This window comes from Polypterus senegalus, chromosome 4 (genome assembly GCF_016835505.1).
Source record: "Polypterus senegalus isolate Bchr_013 chromosome 4, ASM1683550v1, whole genome shotgun sequence".
In the NCBI taxonomy this organism is placed as follows: Eukaryota; Metazoa; Chordata; class Cladistia; order Polypteriformes; family Polypteridae; genus Polypterus; species Polypterus senegalus.
The window spans coordinates 220195948-220212090 of NC_053157.1; the positions used below are offsets into that span (position 1 = coordinate 220195948).

The 16143-nt window shown below is 37.8% G+C and overlaps 1 protein-coding gene across 2 annotated transcripts in view; it reads left to right on the forward strand.

The window, feature by feature from the left end:
- The window catches only part of eif2ak3 (eukaryotic translation initiation factor 2-alpha kinase 3), an 81007-nt gene that overhangs the window by 22004 nt on the left and 42860 nt on the right, over window positions 1–16143 (forward strand). The window contains exon 1 of one of the 2 annotated variants that reach the window (XM_039751987.1): window positions 16039–16056. The exons of the other annotated variant lie outside the window; for it this stretch is intronic. Within the exon in view, the coding sequence (XP_039607921.1) occupies window positions 16049–16056 (8 nt within the window). The 5' untranslated portion in view covers window positions 16039–16048. Of the gene's footprint in view, window positions 1–16038; window positions 16057–16143 lie in introns of those variants that run through there. 2 annotated transcript variants of the gene reach the window in all.

Here is a 16143-nt window from a genome sequence, read left to right on the forward strand (position 1 = left end):
TGCAAAGTGAATGAACAACAGAGAAATCTAAATCAAATAAATAATTGGTGTGACCACCCTTTGCTTTCAAAATGGCATCAATTTGCTAGGTACGCTTGCACACAGTTTTTGAAGGAACTCTACAAGATCTTGGATAACTAACCACAGATCTTCTGTGGATGTAGGCTGCCTAAAATCCTTCTATCTCTTCGTGTAATCCCAGACACACTTGATGATGTTGAGATCAGGACTCGGGATCAGCGGGCCATACCACCACTTCCAAGACTCCTTGTTCTTCTTTACTCTGAAGATAGTTCTTAATGTCATTGCCTGTATGTTTGGGGTCATTGCCTTGCTGCAGAATAAACTTGGGGCCAGTCAGATGCCTCCCTGATGGGTGTGCATGATGGATATGTATCTGCTTGTATTTCTCAGCATTAAGGACACCATTAAACCTGACCAAATTCCCAACTCCATTTGCAGAAATGCAGCCCCACGCCTGCAAGGAACCTCCACCATGTTTTCACTGTTGCCTGCAGACACTCATTATTGTACCACTGTGTAGCCCTTTGGCAAACAAAATGCTTTCTGCTACAGCCAGATATTTAAAATTGTGACTCAGTTCAGATTAGTTGCTGCCCATTTTCCTGCACCGCAGTTTTCACCTCGGAGGTAGGGCTTTTTGGCTACAATTCTTCCATGAAGAGTTCTTCTGGCCAGACTTCTCCGGACAGTGAATGCGTATACCTAGGTCCCATAGGTTTCTGCCAGTTCTGAGCTGATGGTTGTGCTGGATGTCATCTGATTTCAAAGGCAAGTAAAGTATGATGTGTCTTTAATCTGCCGCAGTAAGTTTCCTTTGCCGACCACTGCATCTACGGTCCCCAACTTTGCCTGTTTCTTTTCTTCTTCAGAAGAGCTTGAACAGCACATCTTGAAGCAACAATCTGCTTTGAAATCTTTGCCTGGGAGAGACCTTGCTGATGTAGCATAAATACCTTGTGTTTTGTTGCTGTGCTTAGTCTTGCCATGCTATACAAACTGTGACATGAAACTGTCTTCCACATCCTGACCTTGGTAGCAGATGTTTTGCTGTCCCTTACCCAGTTTTAAGCCTCCTACACAACATTTTCTGTTTCAGTTAATGGCTGTTTCATTTTACATACAAAAAAGATGACCATTAGCACTTCTTTGGTATGATTTGTTAGTCATACACCTGAATATAATACTAAAAAATCCTTGACTTTGAGCAAGTGTACCTATAAGAACTGATGCTGGGTTGAAGGCAAAGGGTAGTCACACCAAATATTGATTGGATTTAGATTTTTCTTCTGTTAGCTCACTTTGTATTTTAATTGATAAAAATAAACAATGTAAATTTGTGAAGCATTCTTACTTTACAGTATTTTTTTCACACCTACCTAAAATGTTTGCACGGTACTGTATGTTTGTGTCTCTACTCCAAGCCTGCAAGCAACCACTACTAATCCTGCACAGTGCTACCCAGAAACCTGCACAGTGCACAGTAACCCAATTGGCTCCCACCACAAGCACTTCACATCTTGTTCATTACACTACCACCCCCTCCTGCTGCCCCTTCAGTGCATCAGATTTGGTCATTTCAAGGTGTAGTAAAAAGAGAGTACAAATAATACATGTAAATAATTATATAATTAACCTAATCCTGTTGACTTCCTTCAGACGTCCCTTCATTTATATCCTTAACAAACACTTTAAAACAATGCTTAGAAACAGTTTACATTGGCAAGCAGGAGTAACCACTAGTCGTCCTCTGTGGGTTGGCCCTTGTACATCTGCATGGTGTGACACCAGTGGAGGGGCGTGCCAGCCACTCAACCCGACACAGACAGATGCAGGAGACACACTTGATTTTTATTTTGTTTCTTCACTTGTGGGCAATGTCTTCCCCATTCCCACAAGTACACAACACAGTCTCAAGCACAAACAGCTTGAGAACACTATTTTTTTCTTCCTCTTTCACTTTTATCCTCCACTCCTCCTCGGCAAGCTTAGTCTCCCTCATCCCGACTCTGGCTCCCTGAGTGCTGTCTGCTGACTCCTTTTATACGTTACCCGGAAGTACCCAAGGTGCTTGATGACCTACTTCCAGCAGCATTTCCGGGTTGGGGCGAACAGCTGTAGCACTCCCTGGCAACACCCCAGGATCCTAATAGGGCTGTATTTTTGCAGACAAAATATTGTTTCCTGTGAAACTGCTGCTGATGTCTAGCAGTAGGCTGCCATTTCTCTTGCCTTTCAGCGGCCTTTATTAATAGAGTCATCACACACATCAGCAAAGCCTTTCAATGTCATGTCTCTGCTTCCACATGCGTCCAGGAATGTTGTCTGCAGTAAATGGTTGCAGATGGTTATGATGAACTACTTTTCCACCCTTAATCCAATATGAATCTGGTCCAGGCACTCTGAATAACACAAGGTGCCTAAAGTTTTGGATTATGACATTTCTTAGCAATTGCCATTTCTGATATAACCCAAGTCTTTACTGTACTGCTTCAGTTTTTCCACAGCAATACTGGCAAAATACATCCTGTCAGCCAGTCCCACACGTTATCATTGTTGGGGTATGGTATTGTCTTTGTTCATTTTTACATTAGAAACTAAATAATCCTGTCCAGTCCCACCTGTTATATATGATGGTTCTGGATCTAAACCCATGAAAGTTTTTCCTGAATTATGGATAGTGACGTTGGCTGCCTTCAAGAAATTGAAACTTGGAAGAAGCGAATAATGCATAGGAGCAATGCATTTTTCCAAGTGCATATTTTGTTTCCAATAGAGATTTCCATAAAAATCTCTCCCATATCAGCCTTTCTGGACTATGCATTTTACAAACATTTTTAATTCCAGAGTGCTTCTTAGCTGAAAGGAGCTTATAATTTTCCTCCAACATTATTGTAGCTTCAGCTGCATAATCAACCACAGTTTTTACCTCAATTCCCTGAACATCAAATATCGTGGAAGGTCTAGGTCCTCTGCTCCCAGCTCAACCTGCAAGCAAAATATTTGTCTCAGTCTTTCTTATCCTCACTGAGGAACGTTCCTTGCGATACTGAGCTAGTAGGTGCAGTTTGCTCATTCCTTGTGGCCTAGCTTGAGTAGACCTAGGAGACCTTGGAGCAGCTTCTGCAAAATGACCCTGTTCACCACAATGGTAACAATTGGCATAATTTGCTCAAGGGTGGGCTGGGGAGGCTGAACCCTGTATCGATTCAACTTCCAGATTAAAATGGCTGCGAGTCTACCTTGTCTGCTTATGTGAGTAACAGTGCTGAAGTGAAGTGAGCATATGGCAAAGTGCACCCGAAACTTAATTAAGTGATGGGACTTCTCTTTGACTTTACTGGCTAGTGCCCATGTCCTTGCAGAGGACATGACATACCTGTAAGTTGTCTTCTTGCCCTCAAGTGACCGCAGTTTGCTGCTGAGACCCTGGCTGTATGAGACAATTTCTGTTTCACATAATGCATTGTGGTTCTAGTTTCATTTCATTCAATGTGGAGTCTCCTTTGTATTGCGATCCCAGTGTTTGTGGCAGTTTACTATAGAGGCTTTGGTTTCTTCTTTCAAACTTTGTTACTCTTGGTTGGTCTACTAAGTGTGTGTAATCTTGTTCTTTCTAGAGTCATTTTCAGCCTCACTTAACAGCAGAACTGGATCAGGAACTGAAACTGGAAGTGACACTCTTCTTTGTTAGCCAAATGCTGTGATAAAATCAAAGCAATTTGTCACAAAACCTTTAATGTATTCTGGATTCTGATTGTGTTTATTAAAAAAATGCCTAAAATAATTACCGTAGATCCCGTTATATAAGCCGAGAATTTCGTCCTAGATTTTTGGCTTGGAGTTTGGGGGTCGGTTTATACAACAAGTATCGTTTCAGATTCAAGATTTCCAGCGCAATGCCGGTTTTGCCGATGAATACGGAAGTAAATAATGACAAAACCACAGAGCCATCTTTCAGATGAAGAAGTAACTTTGCATGCCGGTACTTTAAATTAAATAAAGAATTTATTCAAAAAAGTGTTTCAGTTGTTGATTTTATTAATAAAATCTATACTAATAAAAGGCAAAGCCCTCACTCACTCACTCACTCACTCACTCACTCACTCATCACTAATTCTCCAACTTCCCGTGTGGGTGGAAGGCTGAAATTTGGCAGGTTCATTCCTTACAGCTTCCTTACAAAAGTTGGGCAGGTTTTATATCGAAATTCTACGCGTAATGGTCATAACTGGAAGCAGTTTTTCCCCATTTACTGTAATGGAGATGAGCTTCAACGCCGTGGGGCGGAGTTTCGTGTGACATCATCACGCCTCCCACGTAATCACGCAGTACATAGAAAACCAGGAAGACCTCAAAAAGCGCTGAAGAAAATATGCATTATATAATTGAGAAGGCAGCGAAACAATAAGAAGCGGCGAGTGACATATACAACCATATTGATGAGTTCTGCTACTTCGGAAACAAAGTACGGTGTAAACCTACACTTTAAATTAAGTTCATAGACAGGCTGCCGCTGGCGTTTGTAATTTAGTGCCTGCCCATATAAGGCCGTCCGTCAGCGGCAATCCAATAGCAAACTGCCACTAAATATTCACGGGTTAAGGACTGTGCTTATGGAGAGGAAGATGAGATGGTCAGGGTGGTGTTTGACACAAACTCAGCGAAACTGCGAGAGAAAGTTTTAAGTGCCAGGACTAAGGTAACATTAAATACAGCCATGGACATCAGCATGAGATGGCACCAGCACAGCTGGGAAACTTCGATGCATGTACACGAGCGGCTCACGTGAACTGGCGCAGTGCACAGATAAAAGCAACAGTTCCAAAGAGCTGAACAAAACCGAATTACACAATTGAAAAGGCAGCAAAAATATGAAGCGTCTCATACATACAAGCATATTCATAAATCCAACTACTGCGGAAACAAAGCACACGTTGGAAAAAGTCAATGTCCGCTAAAGGAAGACAGTGTAAAAAACCCGTGCATGCAGTGTGTCAGGTCTCAGATAAAGAAGAAGAGCTGTTTATTGATGCAGTAAGAAGCGAATCGATGAATGAAACCTGTCATCTTTACAGCGATTGACAAACACGGAATGTAACTTGAACACAACACATCCTACAAATACGAACCTGATTGAAAGAAATAATGATAATCAAATCCTTGATGACAGCAACACTCAGTAACACTCACAAAACAAATACTGTATATTGACAGTCATGTTACGTTATTTTTAAAATGTTCCCTTTTCTTTTCTAGCTTTTTAACACACTACTTCTCGCTGCGATACGGGTATATATATATGTATATATATATATATAACCCGATCTACATACTCGAATAATGGATACTTTATTGCCATCAGTGATTGTTTTGGTAAAGCCATACTCAGTGTATTCATTAGATGAACGGTAAAAAAGTAAGGGCAAGGGGAGGATGACTTATTGAGGCATGCAGGCTGTAGTCTTGGCGTCAACTCTATCTGAATTGCGATCACATTTGAAAAAATATATCTTTTCAAGTTCTATTTAGTCCATATGTGTCAAACTCAAGGGCAGCGGGCCACATCCGCCCGCGTGTAATTATATCCGCCCGAGATCATTTTATATACTGTATTATTGTTATTAAAGCCCGGGTATATGAAGCGCTGGTAACACAATAAACTACAGATCCCATAATGCAGCGCTTCAGCTGCCTTGCCGAACAGTTACCGCGTTAATCAAGTCTACCTTAAGATGCTGCAAGTTATTGCGAAGCTAGCTCACACGATGCTGAAGAGAAAAGTTGATTCTGAAAATAGAGCCTTTAAAACCGATGGGAGGCTGAGTATATGTTTACTGAACCCGTGTGTCTCATTTGTGGAGCTAATGTGGCTGTAATTACAGAATTTAATCTAAGACGGCACTATAAAACAAAACATCAGGGTAACCTGAAAGACCTGAATGCAATGCAGAAGATACAGAAAGCAGAAGAATTAAATAAGAATCTGACACTTCAGCAGACGTTTTTACCCGTGCACAATCACAAAGTGATTTCAATTGAGACTGCTTTTATGGGAGACACAAATGCACCAGTGCACCTTGCCCCACTTTCCCTGTTACCAAGTAATGTTAAACCAAGTCGTCACTACGGTGTTCCCAAATACGCACTTTGCTGATAAACTGAGCACACTGAGTTTGCACGGCGCTTTGGTGACTTTGAAGAACAAAAAGTCCGTCTACATGCGGCTCGAACCTTGTGCATGTTTGGTAGCACATATCTGTGTGAGAAGCTCTTCTCAGTGATAAAGACTAACAAAACAGCACACAGGAGTCGCCTCACTGATGAGCACCTGCAATCCATCCTGAGAATCTCCACAACACAGAACCTCACACCAAACAGAAACGAACTTGTTGCCAAAAAAGATGCCAGGCGTCCAGCTCTAAAATGACATATGAGCAAAGACAACTGAATGATTTGATTTGTTATTGCTGAAAGGAACACATTTTATTTATATTTACAGGTTTTGTTATGCAGCATGTTCATATTTGAATTTGTATAATTTTGACAGGATATATTTTTATGGAGAGCAAAATCTTTTGGGATATTTAAAATCTAAGTTTATTTTTTATAAAATATAAAATTACATAAGAGTAAAGAAATTTGAATGTTTGTTCTTTTAATGTTTACTTTATTTCTAACTTGTATAATTTAGACAGGATATATTTTTATGGAGAGCAAAATATTATAAGTTGTTTAAGGTTTGAGTTGATTTATTCAGGAATAATATTCCTGTCTGTTTTTACCATTCCTACCAAAGATATTTCTGTCGACTAAATAAAAATTCCTTCTATTTAAAATTTAAATAGAACTTGAACAAATACTTCATAATATCCACGCAGACTTGCACGTAAGAGCGGGTGTCATCCGTTTTAACAAACAGCGTATTGCACTGATACGAAATAGCTGTGTGTGTATATATGTAGATATGTATGTATATGTATATATATGTTTATATATGTGTGTGTGTATGTGTATATGTGTGTGTGTATGTGTATATGTATATATATATGTATATATGTGTATGTGTATATATATATATATATATATATATATATATATACACAAATATATATATATATATATATATATATATATATATATATATATATATATATATATATATATATGTGTGTGTATGTATGTGTGTATGTATTTATGTGTGTGTATATGTATGTGTATATATGTAGATATATATGTGTATATGTATAGATATGTATATATATGTTTGTGTGTGTGTAAATATATATATATATATATATGACAACAACACTCATCACTCACAACAGTGACAAAACAATAACATTGACAATCATGTTACGTTATTTTCAAAATGTTTCCTTTTCTTTTCATTGCTTCTTTAACACACTACTTCTCCGCTGCGAAGCGCGGGTATTTTGCTAGTTTATAATAAATTATCGGGAAGTTTTAAAATGAAATTTTTTGTTTTGATTTACGATCAACATCTTGCGTTACGAAACAGATGCGGTCACGTGTATCCACTTGCGCGATTGTAAACAAACAACCAAGAGCGTTAGTAGCGTCAGTTGGAGCCCAGATACATGTGTTTGTGGATGTAATTTCTGTCATTGCAGTGATTTACCTATATATATAATTCATTAAGACCATGCAAGCAAGACACATAATTGCTAAAGAAGGAAGAGAAGGTAAAAGTAAGCGATCACAATCGAAACGAAGATGGACATTGAGTGGAAATATCTCCTCCCTTCCTGCAGCCCAAAGATGTCAAATTAAATGGTGAGTACAGTATGAAATTGTTTCTAGAATAGAATGCCTTTTATTGTCACTATATGCATCTACAATGAGATTAAAAGCAGCTCCTTCAGTTCAGAAAAAAGTTCTGTATAGGGCTTGTATGATTGTTTTTTAGCTTTAGCATAACGCCGGATCTGCGGCTTTGTTTCTGCTTTCTTTCCCTCCTCCATCTGTGTTGTCTCCTAGACCTGACAACAATCCACGGAGAGCCCGTTGGTCTCGCTATGTTGTCTGGGATGTTGTGCGTGTGATGAAAAACACTCGAAACAGATGTCCGGCTCTGGACACCGATGTCTATAAGGTTCTGAATGGTGTAGCGGATGTTCGCCAAACCGATCGTGCACAAACAAGGACAAAAAAAAAGTACAAAAACAACAAAAAAGTGCACTGAAAAGGAGAGCCCTGAGCCGCTTGCGACCATGCGTGCCGCCATGCTCCTAGCTTAATCGAAGTAGGCTAGGCACTTTTTATAACTTTTTGGTTAGTACATTAGAAAAATTATTGGTGTTTTGGTAAATTATGCACATTATATTATATATCAAAAATGCCGGCAGTCTCAAATTCTCGCGGATAAACATTATAAATCTACACGAAGAGACACTTTTAAAGAAATTTAGAAAATTTTGCTTGGAGAAGGGGGTCGGCTTAAATACCGGTCATCGGCAAATACATGTAATTTAGTAGGTAGAGAAGGGGTTCGGCTAATATACCGGGTCGGCCTGTATTCCGGGATCTACGGTATTTCATATTTTGAAGTTGTTTAATGTGTGTCCACAAGTATAAAATCTGAGCTACATTTTCTTAATGTTGACATACCACTAGAGTAGTAAACTTCCACTTAGGAGTGATTCAGCTTTTTCCATCATGTAGCATTCATATTGTATTATATATTTGTATCTACTCTTTCTTCACAAATTGAATTGCTGCTGTGCTTCTTAATTTTATTGTTTGCATTACAGGGCAATTGTTATGCACCTGAAAACCTTGTTTCACATTAAATACTCCTCACTGTCTAAAAAAGTAGTATTAAAAGGTGAGTTGAATGATTAAGGCTGTGTTAGGATATCCTAGATTATCAGCATGCACCAGTACCACAGTATATAGAACCACTATGCTTTCTTTAATTGCAAAAATTGTAGAAGTTGGGTGAATAGGATTGACTAGCTTTGTTGGGCTGAATGGCCCGTTCTTATCAATTTTTATAATGTTCTAACAATAGTGGTCAAAAATGTATCTAATCTATCATATCTGGGACACAAAACTGAGTTAAGAATAATGTTGTGAAATGTATGTATCCTTTACACTCCTCGATAATGTGGCTGGATTGTAAAGGCATAAACTCTATATGAAAGCTAAAATGTACGTTTGTTAATAAAATGGTCCAAATAACCCATGCATATGAGAAATAAGTCATCTGCTCCGTCCGATAACTTAACCCTTCATCTTGATATCCATGAGCCAATGAAATAATGTGTGGGGCGCAACCCTAAAATCTTCTTTTCCCATTGTTAAAAGTTCTGATGATTCTAATATGGTGAGATGTGTTGTCCTGGTATGATTTAGGACCATTGATTCTCTAAGAGGGGTCATATCGGCCAAGCAATTCTGAGTTATTATGTTCACCCTATGATAAAGTATTTCTGTCCTGATGGAAGTGAATTCTTCCATGATGGCAAAAGGACAGGACTGATCAATCAGTGGTTTAAAGAGCCACAGTATATACACAGTATACACAGTTAAACAGATCTTCATGTCTGAACCTCTGGAAGGTTATCAAGCAGCGGATAATGTTCTTTCTTGCCATCAAATCATCAAATGATGGAATCCATCATTAATAAATTATATCTTATCCTTCCAGTACAGTGTCATATACGCACAGAGGTATGCCTAGTTAACAGTAAAACATTTTGTGGTTGCTTGTCTTTGTCCAGTGTTTTATGAAAACATTTTTTTTTCTTTTGAGTTATTTGCCTGTGGGCAATTAATACTTTTTATGTACATGTGATTAACCTTTGTGTTAGTTGATCACATGGTACTGCGGACATCTGTGTGTTTTTGTGATGCTGTCAAAATCTATGGTCTTTAAAACTTTCACTATAAAATAGGGCACTATATTTAAATATCCTTAAGAGAAAGTGTTCGATAGTCCCTTTCTACTTAGCTTGCACATTTGTGGCCATGCCAGTCTAATGCACGATTTGTTTCTTGTCCTAAACCAAATTAACTCCAGCTTAATTCACATAACCTTTATGAAACTTTTGTAGCTTGGTTTTGAAAAATGTAAAAAAAAAAAAAAAACAAAACCAAAAACACAATAATAAGTGATACATTCATTGTAACTTTTTAAAACACAACATGGAATAAAGTCCATAATAGTAAATAAAGGGAGCCTTTTTTATTTTTAACATCCAGATTCTATCTCTAAATGTATTGCTTCAAATGTTCTTTGGCAATTGGAGTGAACCATGTAATTTTGTTACCTTACAAATTATCTGGTCATGTTTAATGTGGAGTAGCCAGGGCTATGGAGTCGGTACACAAACCCTTTGCCTCGGACTCCTTGATTTATGTTACCTCCGACTCCATTATCTTATAAATTAAGATGTACAGTACAGTACTGGCCAGAAGTTTGGGGTCACTGAAAAATGTCATGTTTTTCATAGAAATTGATACTTTTTTTTTTATCAGGATGCATGTCAAATGCCAGTGTCGTCTGCAACAAAGAGAAGACAAACACATTGAGGAGATGGTGGCTGGAAAGGTATAGTATGCTCAACATCTCCGAGTCTTCTCTTTTTTCTGTTGCAGACGACACTAGTATTTGGTGGTATTGAAGAAGGCAATAAAGGGCCTGTAAGGCATTTGTTTCTCATATTTACTCTCTGATGTTCTTATCCTCTTATGCAGTTTCCCACCTGGGCCTCCCCTTTCCTTTTTCTAGCCTGGTTAAATCCTATTTGCCTTCTTCACACAAAATAGTAAATTGACACCTTTTGTATGAAATCGTTCTCAGCACTCTGTCACATTAAATATGTTACATTCTTTCTGCAAAAAAATAGACTGACATCTTTCTTGAGAAAGCCGTTTCATTTTGTCCATTTTTGAATCCAGATTCGAACTTTAGAAATGTCAGTTCTTTAACACAAGTGAACAGGACAACAGTTTTCTGTGGTGTTAATGCACTCAGAAAGGTTTCTCTAATAAACCAGTTTTCTTTAACACACAATTAAGGATAAGCTAACGGAGCTGACCATTAAGAAATTGGGACTGCAAAAGTCACTTTACTACCATATATGAATAATAAATTAAAAATCAGTCATTTCAGGCAGTAATAGCCATTATATGCACGATTAATGCCTTGGCTATATTTTTAAATCAATTTAGTATTATTTAGATAAAATGTATGACTTTCTATCTAAAACATGAATATTTATGGAGTGAATTTAGTGTATATACAGTAGTGTATTTTACTGTTTTGACTGAAAACACACAATATACAAGATATAAAGCATTTTATTATTGACAGTGTTAATCATCAGGCTACTTTTTAACACCTTAACCTGTTTAAATTTGGCTTTAAAGACTGTAGTGCTGCCATTGTAGCTTTTTTTTCCATGTTTAATAAGTTATTTTAATAGGTAACATTAGACAAAACTTATAAAACTGTTGTTTTTGTGCCCCTCCCCCACTCCCCAAAAAGATAGATGAGAAACGTTTATTTGAATTAGTATACTTGTATGTAAAATTGTAAGTTTTAACACAGTTTATATTTAGTTGGAGTCAGTACATTTTTACAGATAGTAAATATCCCCAATAATTGATTGTCATTAGAACCATTGAGACAAAGCATATATACAGTGTGTGTGTGTGTGTGTGTGTGTGTGTGTGTGTATGTATATATATATATATATATATATATATATATATATATATATATATATATATATATATATATATATATATATATATATATATATATACATTTTCACAGATAGAGCAGGTGATAACTGTAGATCATTTCAGTAAACATTATCTATCTGTGAAAAATCTAGGTCATTGGTTACTGCAGATTGTAATGAAATTCTGGTAGAACCAGATACTTTATAGATGATGACTAATTTGATGAAAACAAAAACAAATTACAATTCCTTTCTTTTGTTTTCTTCAGCAGAATAGTTTTGTTCTTTAAAAATGTCTTAGGTAAAATGTGACTTGTAGTAATGCACTTCATATATACATTCTGATGCTAGCCTAATGGACTGTTAAAAAAAAAAAAAAAATCCTCTGCTAAAAATAAATGCATGAAATTTATGTAGTTTTGATTATGATAGGATTAGATTTTTTTTTTTTTGGAAGGCATGTAGAAGTTGCTGCTCTTAAAGATTGTTTTTCAGACTAAGTAATAATGAAACATGATGGTTTTTTTTTTCGTTTTTTTTAATTCTTTCTAACTGTGATATATTATAAGCACTTTTTTGAAGACAGCTTAATATAGCAAACAATGCAATTTCTTCAAATAAAAGTCTGGAAGCAAAGCTGATCTCTCTCAGCGCATGGTATTAAACTCTATTCGCACTTTTTTTTTTTTTTATATGCCCATAAGACAAACCTAAAGTGATTACACAAAGATAAACATTTCAATACAAATAAAATACCAACTAGAAGGCACAATAGGGCAGTGGTCACTTCTGCTCCTTTCCCAATCCGGTTTCTTGTTCAAATTCTGCACCGGGCCCTTGTTCTTATGGAGTATGTTTGTTTTACAGTGCCAGTGTGTGTTGTGTTAATTAGCAATTCTTAAATTGGCCCAGTGCAAGTTGCGTTGTGTATGTGAGTGGGCCCTGTGGTGTACTGGCATCCTATCCAGAGTCGTTTCCTGCCTTGTGCCACAGGGTTAGGCTCCACCATCTTGTAACCATAAATTGTTTTAAGTGTAAAGTTATGCACAATAACAGATTGAAATGTCCTCAAACGCAGAGGAAATAGAGGCTCTAATTAGCTTTTTTAGTTTTTGCAGTTATCCGCCTTTAAAATATCTTACAGGTGATGATTGTTCTGCACTTTTAAATTGTGTTTTTTGCATATTTTTCTTTCTAGTTGTAATTGAACACTCCAAATTAGCCTAGTATAAGTAATTGTGAGGTTTGTGCTCCACTGTCTCCCATGATGCACTGGTATCTTTTTAAGGGATTGTCCCTGTCTTGTGAATATGGAAGACTATAATTCATTTGCTTCTACATCTTGCCTTAGTCATGAAATGTTTACCTTCTAAGCTAAACTAAAGTAACAAGGTAATCTTTTTCTTTATTTCTTTATTTCTCTCCCTTTTCTTTCTTTCTTTCTGGTCATATATGAAACATTTTTCATTTTCTTCATACAAAGGGTTCATTTATCTGCTTTGACCAGTGTAGTATATTTCATCTACTAGTTGGTGATATGTACCACAGAAATATAGTAGTAATAATAAAATGCAGCCTGCCCTGAAAAGTGATGGTCTTCCCACCAGATGCAATTTGACTGCTACAACTGGACAATCCCTATAGTATAAAAGCAGTGGACATTGTTGGAATAGCATACTTAACATGTCTATGCAGTTTCCCATGAAAGGCAGGTAAAGTACACTTTGCTAATGGTCCCCATTTTTAAGAAAGGTGACTAGAGGGGGTGTTCCAAGTACAGAGGAATCATACTTTCAACTTTCATGGTAAGACCTATTTCAGGGTGTTTCTGAGGAGACCACATCTGATGGTTGAGCCTAATTTGAATTCTGTGCTTCTCCTTGGTGCAGTTGCTGTATAGTGAATTGGAGTATGAAGCCAGTCTACATGTGTTTTGTAGATTTAGGGGGAAAATGCATATAACCACGTCAACTTGGCATGTGTTTGAGGTACTGCATGGATATGGGGTAACGGGGCTGCTCTTGCATGCTACTAGTTTCCTAAATGACTGCAGAGAGCTGTGTTTGAGTTCTTGGTGTTAAGTGAAATTCACTCACTGTGGGTGTCAGACTTTGTAAAGGTTGTGTCTTGTTACCACTCTTATTTGTGGTTATTATGGACAGAATGTCAAAGTGCAACCAGGGATTTGAGGGTATCCATTTTGGGAGGTACAGCGTAGCCTTGTCGCTCTTTGCAGATTATGTTGTCCTCTTTGGCATGTATTTTAGGTGATTCTGTCTATATGCTTGTCCTTCCCAATGGTAATAAGCTGTGGGTAACGACTGAAAGAATATGACTAAGAGTACAAGCAACAGAGATGTGGTTTCTTCACAGGGCCACTGGGCTGATGCCTACTGATCGCATAAGAAGCTCTGATTTGGTAGAACCTCGAAATAAAGTTGCTGTTCTCTTGATAAAGATGAGCCATTTGATGTGGTTTGGACATGTTGTAAGTATGGGCCCCTCCCTGGCTTGCCCTGTAGCTGCTACAGGGCGGCCACCCTGCGTTAGACCTAGGACACACCATAAGCAATTATCTCTCTCGGCTGACTTGAGTATGCCTGGGAATTCACCTGGAAGAACTGGAATCTATAGCTATGGACAGGGAAGTCAGGGCTGACTTGCTTGACTTTATGCTGCTTTGACCTTCGCCAGCAGAAGCGGCTTCAGATGATGAGATGAGCTGGGCCATCAAGTAAGCAGAATGACTGAAAATTAGAAATAGCTACTGTATGTGAATTCCTCCATGCCAATGAGTCCTGGCAAGACTATATTGATAAGTTGAATTTCTACTACTACAATCAGAAAGAGAGAAAAATTTAATGGTATTTGACCATGAATCACACTCTTGGATTGACATGTAACTTAGTTATATGTTAAGTATTCCTTAAAATCTGTTTTTTTAAAGCGAGCAAACTCGTTATGTAATCTTTTGAAATGCCTTTACATTTAACTGGGCCAAAGAAAATCCAGTGAAGCCTATAGATGTTTTTTAAGAAAAGATGGAAGTAGGTACAGTCCTGCAAGTGTCTGTTATGCTTTGAAGACGTTGGAAAGGCTAAACTAAACAGTGCACCAAGAGCAGACACCAAAACCAAAGACCTTTTGACAAAATGCGACTATTCCTGAGAGCTTTCACAGACTGCTGGGTAGAAAAGTGGGCAAGGTCAAGCTTTTTTTTTGTGTGTGTGTGTGTGTGTGGTGGTGGTATGGGTGTGTTTGTGTGAAACCTATTCCTGTAGCTATGTAGTCTGTAATGATATTATCATGCAAAGGCAATGTTGGAAAGAGGAAATCCTTGTAAGCCGATTAAAAGTCCAGTAATCAAGAGTGTATACAGTATATAGTAATCCCTCATTCTGTCACATTTTTTCTGAAACTTAGTTGTTTTACTTGATCTGTCCTGCCCCCAGTATGTACAGTATTCCTCAAATGCCACTTTATATGCCCTTTTGTGTACCTGGTATTCAATGTAGTTGTGAAGGCCTTTGCAATCTTGAAATAACTAAAATTCATTATGACTTTGACATTATAACTACTACTCTTCTCCTTTTTTTTTTTTTTTTGGATCATATTTGGCTTTGATATTGATGAATAAAAAACGAAAAACTGAAGGGTTGTCCACTCACTGATAAGTACTTGCCATTAATGCAGAGTTTTAGCTTGTTTGGGTTAATGAGGTATAAGTGTTAATGAAATGACAAATGAATACTTGCATTTTATAACGGAGAACTCGGGCTGTTAAGACTGCAAGCTAGTTTTTGGTTGTTCAGACAGAGTCTTGCCAAGTGAGGCTCTTGATGGCAGTGTTTTACAAGCCTTTGCGTTGAAGGCCAGCATGCAGACCCAGCATACGCATATGTATATGCATGTGTGTCTCTCTCTCTCTCTCTCTCATATGCTCGCCTGTTCTCTCTCTCTCTCTCTCTCTCTCTCTCTCTCTCTCACTGCTTAGCAACAACGAATCAACTAGACAGAGCTGGGTAACTAGTTGGCCAATTAGACTCCAGGAGGGGCGTGAGTTTGAGTTTGAGTTAGCCGCGTCTGGCGGCTGCTGAGGGGGGGTTAGTTCATGTCCTTGTTTTGTGTGGGTTTTTCCTTGTGTTTTTTTTTTTTTTTTTACCAACCCCAGTCCCCCAGTTCTTTCCCAGTCTAGTTCTGTAACTAGGGAAAGTTTCTGCTTGAAGCTTCGAAGCTAAGCGAGTTCCCTCAAATACATAGGAGCTTTCCAATTAATACAAGTGAACTTTTGCAGAGGATGCCCTGATGCTCTGATGAGAAGGTGAGCTTTGCTTTGTTTTCATTTTAAGTCTTTTTTAATTTGCTTCTTGTTATGTAGTCGTTTAGCTCTTAGGATGACAGATCTGCA